Below are 21,810 nucleotides of genomic sequence, written 5' to 3' on the forward strand. Positions count from 1 at the left end.
ATGTCTAATCCCACAAAAAATTGCCTTTGTAATTTGATGTCATAAGGGAAAAGTCATTTTACAATAAAAGTTTATCCTTTTCTTACACGTTAGGAAAATAAAATTAATAAAGAACCAAAAAATATACATTTCACAAGTTTAGTGGCCATTGAAGATTTTTTTTTACTGGTGTGTTAGATTAATCTTATTCCTTCTTTAAACAATTATAATTTCCTTTTGCCACCACTATACCAAGAGTCTATTATTCTAATTCCATCAAGAGATATATACTAAATGCTAACCTATGGAAAACAAATCAATCTGCCTCCTAACTATCTCTCTGTCTCTAATCAAATTAAGTCATTATTATTTACATCTTCCAAAACACCATCTGATGATTAAGTAAACAATAAGCACACCTAACAGAAGGCAAATTTACTGCATAAGTTCAATTAGTGCTTCAAGATTCACCCAATTTTTATTTTACATAGGGCAACTGGACACATGAAGAAAATTAAAATGAATGTAAAATGTTAAAAATAAACAAAAAATGGAATACAATATTTTTAAAGCAAGGAAAAAGACATCAAAAATGGCCACACACACTCGAGAAAAAACCAGATGATACAAAAATGTATAATTTTAAAACAAAAACTCAGTGAATGAGTTGAATGGCAGATTATTCACAACAGAAAGAACTGGGAGCTTGTAGATATGAAAAAATTACCCAGACGGCAGCATAGAGTGACAAGTAGATAAAGATTACGAAATAACAAAAAAAGATTACAAAAGCATGAGGCTAAATAAGAAGGGCAAACATACATCAAAAGAGATGACCAGAAAGAGTGCAAGAGAGCCTATATTTAAAAATATAATCCTGCATTGATAACAGATATGAATCCACAAATGCAAAAGAAACATTCTATACTAAGCAGGATAAATCCAAGAAATATATTCCTTAAGAGAAATTCAGAATGGCAAAGATACAGAGAACTTGAAAGCAGCAGGAAAGCCTGGCTAGGCGTGGCTCAGTGGTTTAGCGTCAACCTAGGATCCAGGCGATCGGGGTTTGATACCCGGTCAGGGCACATGCCCGGTTGCGGGCTCGATCAATGACTCTCTCAACATTGATGTTTCTATCTCTCTCTCTCCCTCTCCTTTCCTCTCTCTGAAATCAATAAAGATATATTTAAAAAAAAAAAAAAAAAACGCAGCAGGAAAGACAGATCACACATATAATGGTAATCACACTAACCTCACACATCTTAACACCAACAAAAGCCAAAGAGAATAAAATATTATTTTCAACATGTTGAGAGAAAGCAACAATCAATCCACCATTGTGAACCCAGCAAAAATATCTCTCAAAAACTATGGGGGGGTCAGGGGAGACATATCACTAGATCAACAATAGAGAAAGTTTACTAAAGACTCTCTGTAAAGAATCTTCTAAAAAATGTTCTTCAGGAAAAAGAAAAATGATCCTTAAATGCAAAAAATGCAGTGAAAAATGGTATATATGTTAATAACTAAAAACAGCTATTGTTTATATAAAAATTGCAATGAGAAAGATAGTGGCAGTGGTGATGGTGGTGTGATGGTGGTGGTGTCTAGTTCGTGGAGTTAAAAAGCATTAGAAATAAAATACAGAACACAATACCACTGAAGTCAAGAGGAGTGGTCACACAAGTTTAAATGTATTTGATTTGTTCAGGGGAGAAAAATACTGATTAGCTTTACTTTTTAAATATTCTTAACAAAATTTTAAGAATAACCATTAAAAGAGTAAAAATGAAATTTATAATTTCCATACAAATAGAGAGGAAAAAAAGAAATAATAAAAACAAACAAGCAAACAATTTGATCAATACATTGTAGTGATGGTTGCACAACTCTATGAATATACTAAAAGTCACTGAATTGTATGCTTTAAATGGATGAATTGTATGGTCTGTGGATTTTATCTATATAAAATTGTTACCAAAAAAAACCAACAACAACCTCAATCCAAAAGAAATAAGAAAACTATGTTTTAGCTTCCTCTATAAATGCACTGATCCCTAAAAATGGGACTGATTACTATGTGGCAAACATAGCTGCCTTACAAAAAGCACAAAAATAATAGTGGTAGAAAGAAGAGCCTACTGAAAGTGCAAATATTTTCTGGATACAAACAAACTCAAAGTTTAGAATGACAGTAGGTAGATAACCAGATTCAGATAAATGCAGGTATAAGTCAACATGCCAGTATGACTCAGAACAATATTTGAAAAAAAAATTTCCTTAATTTAAAGCTATACTTCTAGAAAAAAAGGGGGTAAGTTTTGAAAGTAAATCACAATTAAGTTAATACAAAAATTTTCATTACAAACTTCTCTTGCTATAAGGCATTGTTTATGAAAAAGGAGAAGTCATATAACAGGTTCATTTCCAAAGCTCAAAAGCTATGATCTGAAAGTAGTTTCAATTGTTGCCTGTTCTCACACACTGAGAAAATGTTACTATTTTTAGTCACCTTTCATTTAATAAACATTCAGACTCATGAATATAATCATTATTCTTCTACAACTCTATGAGAAATTAAAACTACTTACATGCCAAGGAGGAAAGCCAGAGCAGATTTAAAGGGCTGCAAGGAGCACTTGCCTGCTAAGCACCAATATGATTCCCTCATTTACACGCTGCACCCAAGTCGGGTAAATAATACACTTACTTTATTTCTGGAAACCATTAAACAATTTATTTTACATATCTGAATGTTCCTAAGGACCCAGCCACACAACCAAGTACCTTGCTATCTGGCAATCCTGATGACTTCCTAGAGAGTTTACATGAGAGCAGTCCAAAGGGCAAGCTCGGTCTCTATTGAATTGACAGTTGTACAAAAGGTAGGAAATCAAAGCTTTCTTCCTAACCAAAATACTAAAAAAAAAAAAATTGAGGAAGTGAAGAACTGCCATTGGAAAAGAGAAAGAGAAAGCGAACATGAAATTAGAAGTAAATTTACTATATACAAAATATCATTTACTGCCATATTACTGAATAACTAATCATAATTAAGCAACCCTAAGTAACAGAACAAGATTAAAATTAAATCATTAAATTGGATGTGGTTTTGTAAAATCAATAAAGTGGAAAGCTAGTAATACATTTAACTTAGAAAATGCATAATAATTCTACTTGAATAATCAAGTGTTTGTAAACAAAATTAGAAACTATTATATAGGCTTCAGGGGTAGCCTATAAGGTAGTTAATTCTTAATTTTTCATTTCCTTTTAGCCAAGGTAATTTTAAGTTATTTATATTAACACTGCCTCCATTCAGAAACATAGAACTAATGTCGATAATGATACCTGAAGTTAGCTATTACAGTGATAGCAGAAGTTATCAACTGATACTGATAATGAAATATGTGAAATAAACAAAACTGGGTTAAATTTAAGACAAATTAGTGACTATAATCTTGTGACTTCATGGAATAAGTTCTAGTAAGTGTCTCTAAATGGAGTCTCCCCTTTCCCCGTTTTGTCATTCCCCAAATCTCCTTTCTTTCTTTTTTACCCCTTTACTTCACTCATCAAGAAATCATCATCTCCCAGCATCAGAACTCAAATATTTTTGCCTGGCATCCAATTCTTTGGGATAAGTAAAAAAGGAAAGTGAAGTGCTAATTCAAATGGTTCTACAAAGCCTTTCTGAACTGGAGAGAAAAGAGTTGTTGAATTTTTTTCTACCCATTTTTCACTGCTTTGCATATATTAGCACTTACACACACACACACACACACACACACACACACACACACACACACACACACACACACACACACAAGGCACTCATTCACACACAATTTATCTTCCACGCCCCTGCCAGGGACATTTTTTAATCTGATCATGCCACTATTATGCTTAAATTTCTTCAATGTCATTCCTCATATAAAGAAAATAAAAGCTAAATTTCTTTTTTCACTAGTTTTCTTCATTTTTTAAAAATAATAGAAATAATGCTTTATGAAGTTATGCTTGGACTCTTCTCCATGTAACTTCATTTGCTTGCTTTACTTTATTTCTTGAAAAATTTTCCATGCCCATATATTTCTGATTAGCACTACATAACACGGACATACTTGTACCCTAAAAATAACGAGCTTTCAGATCCTGAAAGGAGGCCATTTTCCCTCTCACATTTTTTTTTATGTCATTGAACATGCAGGGCCTCCTTCTTGAACAGGTTATCTATCATTTATCCAAATCCTCTTGAACTTCCAAGTCCCTGATCAAATATTATACCCTGAATGAAATTATACTTGAATTCTCCTCCATATAAAATTAGGTGCTGTGTCTACGATTCTACTACACTTTGTCGTCTCAAAACTTGGTTTGTGTCTAACATATAGTTAATAATAGCTCCAAATTATTACTATGGCTCTCTACTAGGTGCCTAGCCCCTCTCTATCATGTGTACCAAGTACTCACACATATCAGAACACCACACCATCCTACAAACTCAGAGAGCTTTGTTATTCGGCCCCAGGTCACCAATGAAAGACGTGAGGTGGGAAAAGATTTAGATGCCTCCAAAGCCCACTTTCTACTATGCAAAATATCTATTGAATAAATACTTGAATAATTAATATACTCCTCAGAATGATTATTTGATATTGTATAAAGCTAAATGTTCATCTTTAACTTTTTATATAAATGCAATAAACATTTTGCATTTAAATGTTTCAATTGGTACTTAAAAATCATCCCACAAAGAAAACTCCAGGTCCAGATGTCTCCACTTGTGAATTCTATAAAACATTTGTGGAAGGAATAATACTGATTCTATATAAACCTTTGCAGAAAGTTGGAAAGGAAGAAATATTCTCCAACTCATTCTGTGAGATCAACATTACCCTAACGCCAAAACCAGACAAAGACATTGTAAGAAAACTACAAAACAATATCCCTCATAAATACAGATTGAAAAATATATAAACAAACTTTTGGCAAATCATTTCTAACTATATATTAAAAGGAAATACATCATGACCAAATTGAGTTTAACCCAAGAATGCAAAGGTTGATATAACATTCTAAATCAATCAATGTAATTCACTGTATTAATAAACTAACAAAAGAAAAATCATATGGTTATCTCAATAGATGCAGAAAAAAAATCTGTCAAAATTCAACAGCCATTCCTCTTAAAAACTCAGCAAACCAGGAATAGAAGAGAACTTTGTCAGCCTGATAAAAGGCCTCCACAAAAACCCTAAAAGAAGCATCACACTTAATGTTGAAAGATGGAATGCTTTCCCACTACAATCAGGAACAAGGCAAGGATGTCTGCTATCACCACCTTTATTCCACCATGTACTAGACATTCTAGCCAGTGAAATAAGGCAAGAAAAATTTTAAAATCATTCATAATGAAGAAAGGAAAACTATCTTTAACATCAGAAAACATAGTAATCTTTGTAGAAAATCCATTGGAATCTTTATAAAAGCTAGTAAAATTAATAAATGAACTTAGCAAGGGAACAGGATAGAATATCAATTGTATTTTTATATACTTGTGATGAACAATTATAAAAAGAAAATTTAAAAACAATATCATTTACAATAACATCAAAAAATAACAAAAGGTCTAAAGTCCACAAAATACTGCTGAGAAAAGTTAAAAAAGACCTAAATAAAGAGATATACCTTGCTCATAGATGGGAAGAATCTGCATTGTTAAGGGTTCAGTTTACTAGATCCAACCAAAACTCAACAGTAGATTACACAAAGTAACGAACACCAGGAGGCAGAGATCATTGGGGGCCATCTTTGAAGTCTGTCTATCACAGTCACCAAGATTATTAATGTATCTGCACATTATTTTTGTTGAATACCCTTATAATTCCTCTAAAGGAACTCTGGAGACAGCCTGCGTGATTTAAATCCTTGGTCTTCTAATTATTGTGTGATCTTGCCAATCATTTCACTTCCCTGAACCTCAGTTTCCTTATCTATAAAATGGAGATAACAGAACTTATCTCATAAAGTTATTGTGAGGTAATAATGATTATTTATAAAGCATTTACATATTTTACACATAATAAGGAACTGCATGAATACATCCATAAAACCATTATAAATAATAAACTTATTCCTCGAAGTTAAGTGTTTATTACAACATATCCTTCTTGGATTTAACTATTTAATGATGCCCATTACGAACAAAGTACAATTCTAATCAAAGTGTGTACAAAGATATTTACTTAATCGCATGTATTTAGTCAACCTTAGTCACTGAGGGAAAAGTATCTTCTTATCTCCATTTGTAATAGGTAATGCCTGAGATGATCATAATCCTGTTTTACATGGTCCTAGTTTGTGCCTATTGTCTAGACAACACTGTCAATGGTACTCTCACAAGTATCCTAGATAGCACAAGAAATTATGGTCACCCAATTCTGTCATAATCATAGATTGGAAAGAAACATCTAGAACAAATCTAAGAAATTAATGAGCCAGTGACCAAGTGAAAAGTACCTAAAAAAGGAAGAAGGGTGATGGGAATGGGTAAGAATGACAGAGTCAGAGTGGTAAAAGTATAAAAAAGGCTTCACAGTGTCCAAATACCGAAATCAATTCATCCACATTCTGAATTCAAGATTCCTCTGTGGCCTATAAACCTAGCATATTCTTAAAAGCTTAGTAATAGTTCATAAAAAATTTAACTGGCATTTCCTTAAGGATTAAAAAATACCATAAATGAATACCAAATAAATGTTAATGTACCACATTTAATTTCCCTTTCCTCTGTTTTAATGTATAATCATGAAGCCAATATATAATTCTGATACATTCTTTAAAAAACAAGAAAATTTGTTTCAATCTACACATTACAGACCAAATTTTAGCAAGAAACCATTTCTATAGCTATTTTTAATCTCCCACCTGAAAACATTAGTTGACTTTGGAAATTCTAATCCCTTTAAAATCCAGCAGCATCAAAGCAAATAGTTGTGCATGATCTCTTAAGAGGATAAATATGCTCATTTTAATTAAATGACTAAATTATGTGACCTAGTGTGCAATTTTTGCTTCTGGATTTTGAGATGTAGTTATAGGTCCTATGTATTTCATTAGTGAAAAACTAAAAGGAAATATAATTATGGCAGGGTATCCTATTAACAGAAGAATGTCTTAAAGATCTGTATCTTGAATTTTCAAGAATTTAGGCTAATAAAATGAATGAAGTTCTGGTACATGCTACAGCCTGGATGAACCGTGAAAACACTGTGCAAAATTAAAGAAGCCAGGCAAAAAAAGCCTGCATAATGTATAATTCCATTCATACAAAAAGTCCAGATTAGGCAAAGCTATAGAGACAAAAAGTAGATTAGTGATTGCCTAAAACAGGGACTAAGATGGGGAAGGCGAAAGGAATGGGGATGACTTCCTTTGAGAACGATGCAAATGCTCTAAAATCAAGGCGATGGTTGCACAGCTCTGTGAATACGCCAATTTCAACTGAGTCGTGCACTTTAACTTGGGTAATTTGTATGGTCTGTAAAGCTGTTACAAAAAGAGAATTTAGGTTATAATTCCTATCTGAACTATATACTGTTATATATTAATATCATGAAGATAGAAAACACTGTTCCAGTGCTAGACAGCAGACAAAGCCAGGAAATGTATGCATTAGCGTTTTCATGTTAATTGCTCAACATTGGTGAAAGCGCACTTTATTTCCCTAAATGCCTGCGGATTTCTTTAATAATTTTGCACAAAATAAATTTAGGAATTGGCTTGACTTTCAATTTGTGGCAGATATTTCCTGGGTTCTTGTGGAAATATAAATAATTTTAAAATAATCTGTCAAATTGTAAATTGTTATTCCTAAATAGCTATTTAGTTTCTCAGTACAAAGGATAATCTGAAAGTTTTGTAGCAAGAGTAACTTTTTAAGTGTGTACACAGTGTCCCATTTTACCTTCTTAAATTCTGTTTCCAGAGTTTCAAGTACAAAAATACTAATCATTTCTTCACCTAGTTATATAGTGTCACATTCCATTATTTTTAAAAAGTTATTAGTGGAACAAGATGGCGGCGTAGGTAGTAGCCACACCCGCCGCCTCCCACAACAACATTGAAATCACAACTAAAATACCGAACCACCGTCACCCAGAGCCTCCTGACATCTGGCTGCACAGAAGCCCCACAACCAGGGAGCTGAAGCAGCACCGAGACCGGGAGGAGGGGCGGAAACGCAGGCGGGGCGGGGCTGAATCTCGGAGACGCGGCCCCGGGCCCACACCCAGTGCCGCGGGTTAAACCCGGAGGGAATCTCAGCCACGGAGGTTTCCCGAGGAGAAAAGGGGAGCCAACCCCACAGCAGGCCCCAGCCCAGGGCCCCAGGGCCGGGAAGAGACGCCCCCACAACTCCGGGCTGTGAAACCAGCGGGGACTGTCCCTGAGGGTCCCGGAGGCTGCGGGAGCCCCAGCAGCTCCTCTAAAGGGCCCGGCACGGACTCACTCGGACGCTCCCTCGGAGCCCAGCGCCGGGCAGCAGCCTGAAAGGACCCGGGACACTCGGGGAGGAACTAACCTGCCTGAGATCCAGGCGAGAGGCGGAGGGCGGCTTCCTCCCGGGCAGAAGGGCTGGCGGAGGCCATGGCTCCTGTGGCGAGTCCTCCCCGCACACAGCCGGCAGGCAGGCGCCATGTTTGAATCCCCAGCACCTGACTCCCACCTTTGGCCCCGACCCGTGATTCCCAGAGGCCCCGCCCATCCCCACCTGCAGCTCATCCAGGCCATTTCCAGGGGCTTTTCTGTGCAAGTGGCCTCTGGAGCCTCATGCTTAGGACTTTCCTAAAATCTCTCAAACAAGCAGCAGCGGGCCCCATACGGCTTGATAAGCGGCCCCAGGCCTGGCACTAGCGGCAGCCTGCACTGGCTCATAGCTTGGCCTCTCCTGACACCTCCAAGCCCAGCACAAGTAGCAGCCAACTACGGTTTGCTGCATAGTTCATGCTGGGTGGCTCTGGGCAAGGCACTGGCACAGGCTGAGTTAGCACCTCCCGGGAGGCCCCAGAGACAGTTCACCTGGTGGTCAGACTGAACCATCCTGGATTACAACCCTACCACATCCACAAGTGACACAATCAAGGGGCGCACTTGGTGAACACCAAAGCTCCACTGAAGTAAATCCTGCTCCTTAGGGGTGTCTCCAGCACAGCAGCTCTCTGGCTGTAGTTGCAGCTGGTCCTCACAGCCAATTGGCCTGGGGGTCAATTCCTCCCAGGGACGCCAACAGCAACCAAGGCTCAGCTACAACAGGACAGAGCACACAGCCCACACAGGGGAGCACCTAGCAGGCCCAGCTCAGGTGACTGGGGAGGCTGAGCCACTGGACCCTACAAGACACCTACTACACAAAGCCACTCTACAAATTCCAGGAGACATAGCAGCTCTACCCAATACATAGAAACAAACACCTGGAAGCAGCCAAAATGTGGAGGCAAAGAAACATGTCACAAAGGAAAGAACAGAAGAAATCTCTAGAAGAGGAATTAAATGAAATAGATCTGCCCGGCCGGGCGTGGCTCAGAGGTTGAGCATCGACCTAGGATCCGGGCGATCAGGGTTCAATTCCCGGTCAGGGCACATGCCTGGGTTGTGGGCTCGATCAATGACTCTCTCATCATTGATGTTTCTGTCTCTCTTTCTTCCTCTCTCTGAAATCAATAAAGATATAAAATTTTAAAAAATATTAAATAAATAAATAAATAAATGAAATAGATCCAAGCAAGCTAACAGATACAGACTTCAGAATTTTGTTTATAAGGATGTTTAAGCAGACTATTAGGGAAATAACTTTGAAAATCGATAACATAATAAAGTATCAATTTGAAATGAAGGCTACATGAACTGCAATGAAGAATAATTTACAAGGAATCAACAGTAGAGTGGAAGACGCTGAGAATCAAATCAGCAATTTGGAACATGAGAAAACAAAAAGCATCCAACCAGAAGAGCAAAAAGAAAAAAGAATCCAGAAATATGGACACAGTGTAAGGGGTCTCTGGGACAACCTCAAGAGGCCCAACATTTGTATTATTAGGGTGCCACAAGGAGAAGAAAGAGCAAGAAATTGAAAACCTATTTGAAAAAATAATACAGAAAACTTCCCCTGCCTGGGGAAAGAAGCAGACTTTAAGTCCAGGAAGCACAGAGGGTCCCAAACAAGAGGAACCCAAAGAGGCCTATACCAAGACACATCATAATTAAAATGCCAAAGGTTAAAGACAAAGAGAGAATCTTAAAAACAGCAAGAGAAAAGCAGTTAGTTATCTACAAGGGAGCACCCCTACAACTGTCAGGTGATTTCTCAACAGAAACTTTGCAGGCCAGAAGGGAGTGGCAAGAAATATTAAAAGTGATGAAAAACAAGAACCTACAACCAAGATGACTCTACCTGGCAAAGCTATCATTTAGAACTGAAGGTGAGATAAAGAGCTTCTCAGACAAGGAAAAGCTAAAGGAGTTCATCACCACCAGACCAGCACTACATGGAATGTTGAAGGGCTTCTTTAAGAAGAAGCTAATGAACAAAAGAATCTGAGAAACTAATAGATCCAGAGACATTGATGCATGCAACAGACAATCATATTTCAGAGGGCAGAGGGAAGAGGGAAGGGGGTGGAAGGTGGGAAGAGATTAACCAAAGAAGTTATATGCATATATGCATAACCCGTGGACACAGACAATAGTGTTGTGAAGGCCTGGGGAGGGTGGGAGTGAGGTGGAGGGGGTCAAATGGGGGAAAAATGGGACACCTGTAATTCTTTCAACAATAAAGATAAATTAAAAATATAAATAAATAAAAAATTTATTAGCAAGCTGATTTAGGTAAACACTAATAATCATGAAATAATTTTAATAAATCTAGTCTATATATGCAATCAATGTTACTACTACTGATATTGTACCTAAAAACATCACAAAAATGAAAGATCAGTTTCATTAATCCACCATTAATGTTTACTTTTTTCATATGGCCATATTCCCACAAATTTATACACTATAGCACTGGTATTCAGAGCTAAGATGTCAGTTAGTTGATACACCATAGTGAAGTATCCATACATCACTTTAGAAAGTGACATGGAACTGCTCTTTGGTATGGCAAGGTGTTAAGAACCAATAAAGCTAGGAGAGTGACATCAGCAAGATGATGAAATAGAAGATACCAACCTTCATTTCCTGACAAAAGACAATTAGACTCCTATCCACATATTGAGAGCAACTAAGTGCCCACAGCAACATAATGGAGCAAAAAGTGGAAATACACAGAAAGGGTCACTGGGGAGGCCGGCTTAGTGGAGATGTCCGAGACAACTAGGAACAAAGAAAATGGATGGGAACCACACGATGGGCACCATCACAGTCCTTGGTGGCCTGCTCTGCAGAGGGCCCCAGCACCCTGTGCGTCTGAGGGCCTCAACAACCCTCAGGACAGCTGCAAACGTCCCAGTTGCAGGGGAGGACCCCTGCAGTCAGTAGGCACGGGCCCCACCAGCCTGCTCCACAGAGGACACGCTTCTTTCACACTAAGGTAACCAATAGCCATCACTGCTGCAGACCTGGGAAAGGAGATGCTGCTTTGCTCACCCCTAGAAGGAGCTGCTGTTGTGCTGCCCTGGGACTAGGGCTGCCAGCACCTTCCAAACCTGAGGACACCTAACTAGAGCCACAGTAGCTCCACCGGCTCCCATATTCCAAACCCCGGCTCCAGGGCTGCCCTGCACTCACCCATGCTCTAGACTCCAGCCTTGTGGCTGCTCCACCCATGCCCACATCCCACAGAGCCACAGCACTGCAGAGTAGCCAGCACCCTGAACTCAAGTGCCACTGTTGCTCTGTGAATGCCCATGCTTCAGACTCTGTCTTCATAGCCACTCTGCACATACTTGCCCTTCACACATCATCACTGCAGGGTAACCAGTGCACCAGACCCTGGAGCTGCTGTCACACTGTGGGCACTGGCACTCCAGTCCCTGGCTCCAGCACTGCTCCACAGGTGCCTGCAAGCTGAACCTGGCACCAAGAGGACTCTCCTCCCCCACAGCATGCCCCATGGGGGAGAAAGAGGTCAGGTGGTCCACAGCATCCTTCACTGCTGCTGCAAACAACTGCAGCCTGAGCCAGTAAGCATCCCTGCAATGTTCCAATGTTAACCTCAGTTGATGAAGCTGCATGGAGACTACCCTGCTGGCAGTTTTGAGTTTCCTCAAAAATTTAAAAGTAGAAATACCATATGACTTAGCAATCCCACTTATGGGTAATAGATCCAAAGAAAGTGAAATCAGGAAATTAGTACCTCAAAGAGATGTCTGCACTTCCAAGTTCATTGCAACACTATTCACCACAGCCAAGCTATGGAAGCAACCTAAGTGTCCATCAGCAGATGAATGGATAGAGAAGATGTGGTATACTTGTGGCCCAGCAATTCCACTTCTGGGTATATATTTTAAAAATCCAAAACACTAATTAAAGAATATATGCACCACTATGTCACTGCAGCGTTGTTTACAATAGCCAAGCTATGGAAGCCACCCAAGTACTATCAACAGATGAGTGAATAAAAAGTTGTGGTACATTTGTGGAATACTACTCTGCCCTAAAAAAGGAATGGAATCCTACCATTTGTTACAGCATGGATGTACAATGCTAAGTGAAATAAGCCAGTCAGAGAAAGACAAATACCATATGATTTCACCATTATGTGGGAAATAAAGAAAATAAACAAACAAACAAAAAAGACTTATAAATACAGCGAACAGACAGATGGCTGCCAGAAGGGGAGGGTTTAGGAGACTGGGTGAAAAAGGTGAAGGGATTAAGAACTCCAAATTGGTAGTCACAAAATAGTCCTGGGGATGTAAAGTACAGCATAGGGAATATAGTCAATAATACTGTAATAACTATGTACAATGCCAGGTGGGTACTTGAAATATTGTGGGGACCACTTTGTAAAGTATATATATCATTGTCTAACGAGCATGCTGTACACCTGAAATTAATATAAAATAATATTGAATGTAAACTGTAATTAAAAAATAAAATTTAAATAAAACTATATTTGTGGTAAGCTACCTCTAAAAAAAAAAAAGAAAATATGATATAGATACAGGTATACACACACTACAGACACACACACACACAAATATTATTCAGTCATAACTAGAAGAAAGTCTTATTATTGCAGCAACATGGATGACCCAGGAGGGCATTATGCTGAGTGAAATACACCAGAGAGAGCAAATGAAATACTGTATAATCTCATTTATATGTGGAATCTTTAAAGAGGAATTGAACTCATAGAAACCAAGAATAGAATGGTAGTTGCCCAGGATTGGGGGTGGGGGAAATGTTAGTAAAAGGGTACAACCTTTAGCTATAGGACAAATAAATTCTGAGGATCTACTGTATAGCGTGACTATAGTTAATAATTCTGTATGTATACTTGAACTTTGCTAAAATAGTACATGTTGAGCATTCTCACCCCAAAAAAGAAATAAGAAACAGGTAACCATGAGGTGATAAATGTGTTAATTAACTTTGATTATGGTAATCAGCTCAAAATACACATGTATATCAAATCATCATGTTGTATACTTTAAATATATACAATTTTATTTGTCAATTATATCTCAATTATTTTAAAAAGATTAGATAAAGTTATCTGATATATAACACTATATTCTATAAATGTACTTATTTATAAAAATAAACATAAATGTATATAAAATTAAAATATATGTATATATAGTTTTAATATGCTCTTTGGTGTTAATTCAATATTTTTTATACCATGTAAACAAAATTCTTTTTACTTAATTTTATTTCTGTTTAATCACAGTAATCTGATAGCTTTGTAGAGCAGTTTATTTTACATTTATGTCAGTAAAATAAAACAATGAAATGTCAATTGCTAAGAGGAGATAACATTTTGAGTTTTTATACTTTTTTCAAAAGCAACTAGTATTATTACCTTAGTAACTATGGTTCCAAATGGCTTTCTGCTTAAAACATTTAAATCCCTAGGACAAAATTAGGCCTAGTGGAGATAAACATACCCATCAATTTTTCTCTGGAATTCCCAATAAACACATTATACCTTCTCCCTAGTGAGCCCACATTTCAAGCCAACATAAATCACGATCATACCTCTAAATGGTGGAGTCCTAACCCTGAACATATTAATAAGTGAGTTATTTGAAACAGTTTTCAACATTACTATAAAATCACCTGTGGAATTCTCATAATTATTTTTACTAAAAGTAGTATGATTTAAACGTATATTCAATTTCACAAATCAAAAATTTATAAAGGAGACTCAAGCACTGGTAACCCCCCCCCCAACAACAACAACAAAAATCCCCAAATACTAGAGATCATAGCCATCTCCTTTGGATAAGTCTGTCTGTGGCCCTAATAATTCAGAATTATTTGTAGGCTTTTAAATAAGCTAACGGTTACTTTGAAACTTGAGTAACAATTCAAAGGGCACTCTATGCTGCCCCAAAGAGGCATTTTTCTAACCTCCATTACATAGCCCATATAAAATGACATGAGATAGGAACTCTTTAAATACTGTCCTATTAAATCCCGAGATCAGTTCTAGTGCTCCTCTGACCATCAGAAGACAAGTTAACAAAGAAAATTTTGTATTCAACTCTCAGACATCGAAACAGCACTAAAAGCTCTTACTGAAGCCAAGAGCTCTGCAGAGGATGAAAAAATACCTGGGCCAACCCAGAGTAACAAGCCAGCCAGTCACATGCAGCCAGTGCGAGAAAGAGCCGCTATCGCCCAGGTGCATGTCACTACTCCAGTACTTATAAACGTGCACTGTTGGTGTAACTTCTGTCACTTGATGCAAAAGTTAAAACTCTGATGCAGACACAATAAGAAAAATGTGGAGCATCAAGAGCCTACTGGGTATTGCCTTTGGGCAGAGGTAGGGCTTTCTAAATATAAACACAGAAGCCAATGTAAATATCTGTGATCATTTTCTTAACCATACATAATAGACATTTTCCTCTAGTAATTTCATTGACGCTAATGATATCCATATATATTTTTACACAAAGGTTTCTATATTTGTACAATTTCTAGTATATTTTTAACTCCTCAAAAATATTTGGGAATCATTCCAAACCACAAGACTCTGCGGAATTGCAGAATTTATCAGACTGACGTGTCAACACATGTGAATATAGAACTGTACAATTTTGTTTTTAATCAGCAAGCATGTCATAAACAAAATTTTCCGGTTTACAAAGTTAGGTAGATGAAGGCAATTAAAGTAAGTTTAACTGTAAAAAAATAAAATAAACACAAGAACTTTAACTCTACAACTCTAAGAGAAATTATTTTGTTTTAAGCTAAATTCACTCAGGATTCTGGGTCTAAAGGGTCTAATGCCATATACTTGATACACCCTCCACAGAGTCTAATGTAGCCATGAGCACACCCCAGGTGACGTATAAGTGAAATACTGCCTTGCAAATTACAAGAAATCATCAAAATAACAAATGCTATTGCATTTAGCTAAGATGGAATAATGCTTCTACTTTGTTTATTGTTTTGTTAGTACTTATCGTTCTGCATTTTAAATGCTGATAAGCGGTCAAAAGACAAACTTATCTTAAAATGATTTAAGCGTATTTCTAACCAATCATAACTAGAGTATAAAAAAACAAAGACAGCATAATAGAATCAAAAAAGACAGAAACTCCAGGGTCTGAGTCCTGGTTTTTCACTTATTAGCTGAGCGATCTTGAGCAACTTTGGTATTCTGAACCAGTTTCCTCATTTCTTACATGGCAAAAATACTAATATCTACTTTACAGAGTTGTTGGAAAGGAAGGAATAAAACAGGAGTAATACAGTTTTGTAAAACTGGAAAGAAATATTTGCACTCTTTGGGTTGTCATCAAATAATGTTTGCCTGAGAGACAAGCTATTCAACATACAGTATAATAAAGCTGCTTCTTTATATTCATATCTCTTAACTAAACTATTTTTAATTAAATAAACATTTATCTAAGTATACTGTGCAACCACCGATGCCCTCCCTTTTAACATTTGGAGGTGAGAATCATTAATATATTTTATAACCAAGAGTGATAACATTTTTACTTTTTAAATATGCTTTTTTGCATACTTTTAAAAATCTTGCATTGTATGTATTTGGTTCAATTAACAAAGTATATATGTGCTTCCAATTAAACCTTATGAACAGACCTTAGTAGAAGGTAAGATATTTATTAAATTTCTACCTCAATTAAATCTTTTTTTCTTATTTGGTTCATTTGATGCAAACACAGTAAGTGTAATATATTCTTTCTTAGTAGTGAATAATAAATTACCATTTTACTTTCTCTATACTCATTACCTAAATGAGGCTTTAGATAGAGCCAAATATAGTTACAATATCAAACACAACAATCAAAGGTAAAATACTTGCAACAAACCATACCTCGTAATAAGGACAGCATTATCATGGTGGGCAATCCCATTTTCTGGAATGATGTTTCCATCACTTTGGTGGGAGAGAATGGATTTCTGCCATTTACAGAAGCTATCGAGGGACTTGTCTGCATGGTGGTTTATCTCCAAGTTTGGCTGCAATACAACATGCATACCAGAAATGTTCCAAACAAATTACTAAGGTCAGTTGTTAAAACTTTTGAAGACTAAAGTGGGGCTATAATTAGCAGCAGTGGTTTCTAGGAATACTCTCTTGCCAATTTTTATCTCTGTAATATCTGACCGAGAGCTAATTTAGTGTACTATTCAACAAACATTCTTTCCAGTTCCAGCTTTAATGATAATGTGAATATGTGTGATTATCAGCAGAAAAAATCAACCAAAACCACTATTAGAAGGTCTGTCATGCAAATGTTCACTTTTACACTGAAACATACAGCTATATACATATATAGCTTTAACATGGCATAAGAGGCATATTCTTGTAAACTAGTATTTAAAATTTGCTTAAAATACTAAGTGCATAGTGCCCAAAATCATATTCAACTAGAACTTCCTAAGAGGAATAATAATAAAATATATTATATTATAATACATAATCCTATTGCCTGTCTGTTAAGATTCTAGATTTATAAACTAATTCATTCTTACCTGATCATCCGTGAGAACAATTAAGCGGGCCACTATGATATTCACAACGTTTCCTAGGCTGGAATCACGGTAAAGTTTGGCAACCTGACCTCCAGAAAATAAGAAAAGACACAAAGTCAGACAAAAATCATAGGGTGATCAGTATTTTTTTTTATAGAGTGGCAAAATGATTTTTCATGAATTTAACCACAGTGTATATAAAAATGTTTTCTTTCATCCCATGTCACTAAGAACACTTCCCTCAAGATGCCTCGGTAAAAGGCCTATTTTACAAGTCAACCTCAAGAAATATTTTCTCCTAAAGAAGATCAACAACATAGTAATTAGGAGGATGAGTTGGTTTCAAGTTAAAGAAAACCTCTTAAGCAAGATTTAACACGACCTATTCAAAGGGTCGTATTATCTGAAAATAAACAATAAGATCGCCTTTAAATGTATTTTCTATAAAACTGAAACGTTAGTAGGTCAAGTCCTTCTCATTTTAGATGAATAAATTCTTAAATCATTATTTCCCAATAAAAATCAATGACCTTAGTCAAAAACCACAACAAACTATTAAGTTAAAGTATCATATAGAGGGATCAAACTTACAATATTCATCACACTCAAAATGTAATGCTCGATGTCTTTGCGGCCATGGTAGGCCACCATCATTTTGTCCGCCACGACCAGCGTCTCCACGAAGCGCTCCGTGCTTACTGATCTCTTCTGCCTGTGGGGCGGGTGTGTGCCATTCATCGGAAGTGCAGAAGGAAAAGCAGATGTGTCATTCAGCCACCAAGGCTTGCCACTTACGAGGTCTACAACAGAAACAATCAACTAGTTCAGACAGGTTCATTAATTACGTTTATTTATTTATAGGTCTTCCGTTGAGGCATGCTTCTCATAAATTCTCTAAAGTATTAAGATTTTTCAAAGTGAGGGGAGGGCATGAGAAAATGCAGTAGTTAGAAAATTATGCTCTTTAAAATTGTCAAAATAATTCTATCATCTGAAAAACATTAAACATTCAGCTGCCCGTGGAAACAAAATAAATCTAATGAATTACTTAATAAAAACCAATCTTTTATTATGACTATTCAACTGTTCTTGAAAACAAAACAAGATAAATCTAATGAATTACTTAACAAAAAGCAATTTTCAAATAATCATTTCACATTATTCCAGCAAGTGATTACATCATAATACTTTTAAATTTAAAATGTGTTTTTAACAAATCTTTTAAAGTGGTTTAAAAAGCAACTAGAGCATTAACTTTCTAAACAGCCTAAGACAGTTCTGATGAACATTAATGTTGCAAAAATCTATTCCTAAGATGAGCATTTATTTTTAAAGTAAGATGCTTTTATTAAACGATCTTAATTAGAGCAATTCTGCTCTAAGCTGTCTCAATTCTAAAAAGCTGTGAATGATTTTTTTCACTTTATTTTGTGGTCCACAACTACGTCTACTGACAGAGCACACAAAGTATTCCTTTTCCAAAACCTGGAGGTAAAGGGTATTAGAATGAGTCCAGCGTGACTCGCTCTGCACTACATTTCAGTGCAGACTGTGGTTTCCCCACGGTTTTCTAGACACTCGGTTCTTCAGGTCACAGGAAGCCTTTTAGTGCTAAGTCCTTTGTAAATACTTGCCTCATTTATATTCATCTTCACTTAAAAAACTTGAGCAGGTACAGGTCCTCTGCACAACTCACTTATATTTCCTTACATTGAACAGAAAATCTTTCAAACCCCACTTACTGAAAAACGGTGAAGTAAAATTAGATTAATTTATATACTTGACAGAAAGTGGCACTTTATTTTTCTAACTTCTTTAGCCTTTGCTTTTAAAAATTACTTTGGGAGAAGTTATAAATTTGGATCAATGGGGGGGGTAAAGAGAGGGGACACCTGTGATACTTTCAACAATAAAGATAAAGGGGGGGGAAAGAAATAAAATGAGTATGACCATGAGAAGAACTTGTGAAATATTTTTACAACTCATTAAGTTAGTGTCTTTATTCCTAAATGTTAAAGAGAGGCAGAGGTTACAGCTTCTTATTTCAACAGTAAGCCAGTGCACGTCCCCCCATGTCCAGTTGTGGCAGGCAAACTCTTAAGGTGGCGCCCAGGACCTCTGCTTCCTAATGCCCACACCTTTGGTGATCTCCTCCCCCCTTCAGTATTGGCAGGGCCTGGGGCTTGCTGCTCACCAACAGAACACCACAAAGATGATCACATGTGCACGCTTACATGCATATGAGCACTGTCCATAATTACATTAAGTAATACTGTGGCATCTCTCTCACTAGGGTCTTTCCTTTGCTGGCTTATGGAAAGCAAGCAACCAAGCTGGTGAACCATACGATAAAGAACTTTTCCTCAAAACCAAATACATGGATCTTTTTGCCATCTCAACTAAAATTGTAAGCATTTGATCAACTGCAAGATATTTTTAATATAAACAGCCATTCGAGATTATCTCATTAACCTTTATTTTTCATTTCTAGCACTTATTGCTTCTTGACAACCGGCCATGTATTTATTCACCTGTTTATTTGATTGCTTACTTAGTTAACTGTCTCTCCTCACTAGAACACAAGCTTCATGGGTGCAGGGGATCTTCCTGCTTTATTTAAAGCTGCATCCCCACCACCTTGAATAGCCTGGCACATACATGCTAAGCTAATATTTACTTAATAAATACATAAGTAGATAATGCAGGTATAGAAACATAATACCCATACAATGGACTATAAGAACATTCAGTTATCTCTGGGTGGCAGTATAAAAGTAACCTTTTCTTCTTTTTGTCCTATATTTCTCTAAATTTTCTACAAGAAATAGATGTTACTTTCACAAAAACTTTTAAATTGAAAGCTTAAATCTAATTAGAATAGAAATATCCATATCCAAATACGAGGTAAGTATACCCACTGTCAATAGGGTTTTTTATGTCTTATAGTTTGATATAAACGTGGATTCCCGATAACAGGTTAACTGGTAGTGTATGCCTATAAATTCACATCTCACCTGAACTAAGCTGTTGAAATAGTATCACAGTTAGGATCAGTGGTCCTTAACCAAATGTTTCCTAAACTTAGTTAACACAAAACACTTTTTCCCCCAATAACATCTAATGACATTCCCACAGAATTTAGGGAGCTACCACCATATGCCCACTATTGGGAAGCCAGTGAAGTATTTGAAGGTATGCAATGCAGCCAGATCTAGGAGACAGACTCGGTTAAACATAGGCCGACAAAGCTGGAGGCAGGAAGACCAGTTAGAGAGTCATCACTGTGGTCTAAGCAAGAGACAATGAGGGTCTGACCTAAATCAGTTAGTGTTAGGGGTAGTAGAAATGGCTAGTAAGTGGAACAGATTAAAGGCAAGGACCGCTTAGGAAATATTCTCAATAATGCAGGGAGGACTGTAGAAGAAAATCTTCCCCAGAAAACTGCACAATTTTATGATGGCAATTTGACTCATGCCTAAACCACTGAAAACTAAGGATCTGCCTGAGTAAGACCAGTTAATGAGAAAGGTACTTCAAAACAGGATAATCTGAATATAAAGAAATTATATCACAGTAAATAACTAAATATTCAAATCCTCATTTTTAGAGCTTATGTATAGCTGTACTTAGAGCCTAACTTTTGTTAAATATAAAATAAAATAAACTACTTCCATAATATTTAGATTCATTACTCAATACAAAGACCAATTAAATCTTTTTATTATTATTATTATTATTTACTATGAAATATTATTTCATGCCCCAAGTGGATTCACTTTTAAGTGGCCTTTTTCTAGTACCAAGTATTCTTGACTAGCAACGATCTCCCAGAATTAAAAGCCTCCCAGATTACTCAAGAAGAGAGGGTGTGGAATAAGAGTAGTCAGTTGAGGGAAGAACTTTAAAGAACACTTATGCTTGAAGCAGAAGACAAGGAGCCCATGGAGGACACTAAGAGGAAACAAAAGGGTGATGCACTCGCCAATTGCAAGGCAATCTCCTCGGTTTTTTACAAACCTACCTGTTGAACCTATCCCATTTGTCGCTAAATTTACTTGTAGGTGAACTCTTCTCTGTATTAAGCTGAAATCTGCCTCCGAAATACTCTGCCCCTAGTCTCAGCTACTATAACTACACAGAACCCTAATCTTTAAAATATATATATAGTAGCTCTTTAAATGCTAGAAACAGTCACCCCAATACTGATGGCTGTAATTTAACTGAGTAACTAATGTGTGCTGAGAGGAGTACTCAGAGAGGTTGGGTAATGTGTCCAAAGCTACGCCAAAGCCCATGTTTTTCCTACTATGCTATGCAATGTCCTCTGTTTCTCTATGTTTTCTAACCTTTAGACTGGACAGCCTCCTAATTCCCTACCTCTAGTCTTGCTCTTCTTTAATTCAGTCTCCAGATGGCTGCTGGAGTAATCGTTCTGAACCTCAAATCTGATCATGTGATTCCTGCTGCATAAAACCTTTCAGTGGCTTTCTAGCACACTTAGGATAAACAAACTCCTTGACATGGTTTATAAGGCCTTTGTGATTTGACTTGGCGCCTTCTTATTTCTCCAGTTTCATCACTCACAACCACTCCTCCAACCACTATGAATCTCACCCCTATTTCCCCAGCCCACATTCTAAC

The 21,810-nt window shown here is 36.8% G+C and overlaps 1 protein-coding gene across 1 annotated transcript in view; it reads right to left on the reverse strand.

Moving 5' to 3' along the window:
* ADAMTS6 (ADAM metallopeptidase with thrombospondin type 1 motif 6) overlaps positions 1 to 21,810 on the reverse strand; it is a 207,166-nt gene that overhangs the window by 165,193 nt on the left and 20,163 nt on the right. Inside the window, exons 5-7 of the mRNA XM_016198764.2 lie at positions 17,761 to 17,969; positions 17,170 to 17,253; positions 16,508 to 16,653 (exon numbers count right to left, since the gene is read on the reverse strand). Coding sequence (XP_016054250.1) covers positions 16,508 to 16,653; positions 17,170 to 17,253; positions 17,761 to 17,969 — 439 coding nt within the window. The remainder of the gene's footprint in view (positions 1 to 16,507; positions 16,654 to 17,169; positions 17,254 to 17,760; positions 17,970 to 21,810) is intronic.

This window comes from Miniopterus natalensis, chromosome 3 (genome assembly GCF_054644295.1).
Source record: "Miniopterus natalensis isolate mMinNat1 chromosome 3, mMinNat1.hap1, whole genome shotgun sequence".
NCBI classification, from domain to species: Eukaryota; Metazoa; Chordata; class Mammalia; order Chiroptera; family Miniopteridae; genus Miniopterus; species Miniopterus natalensis.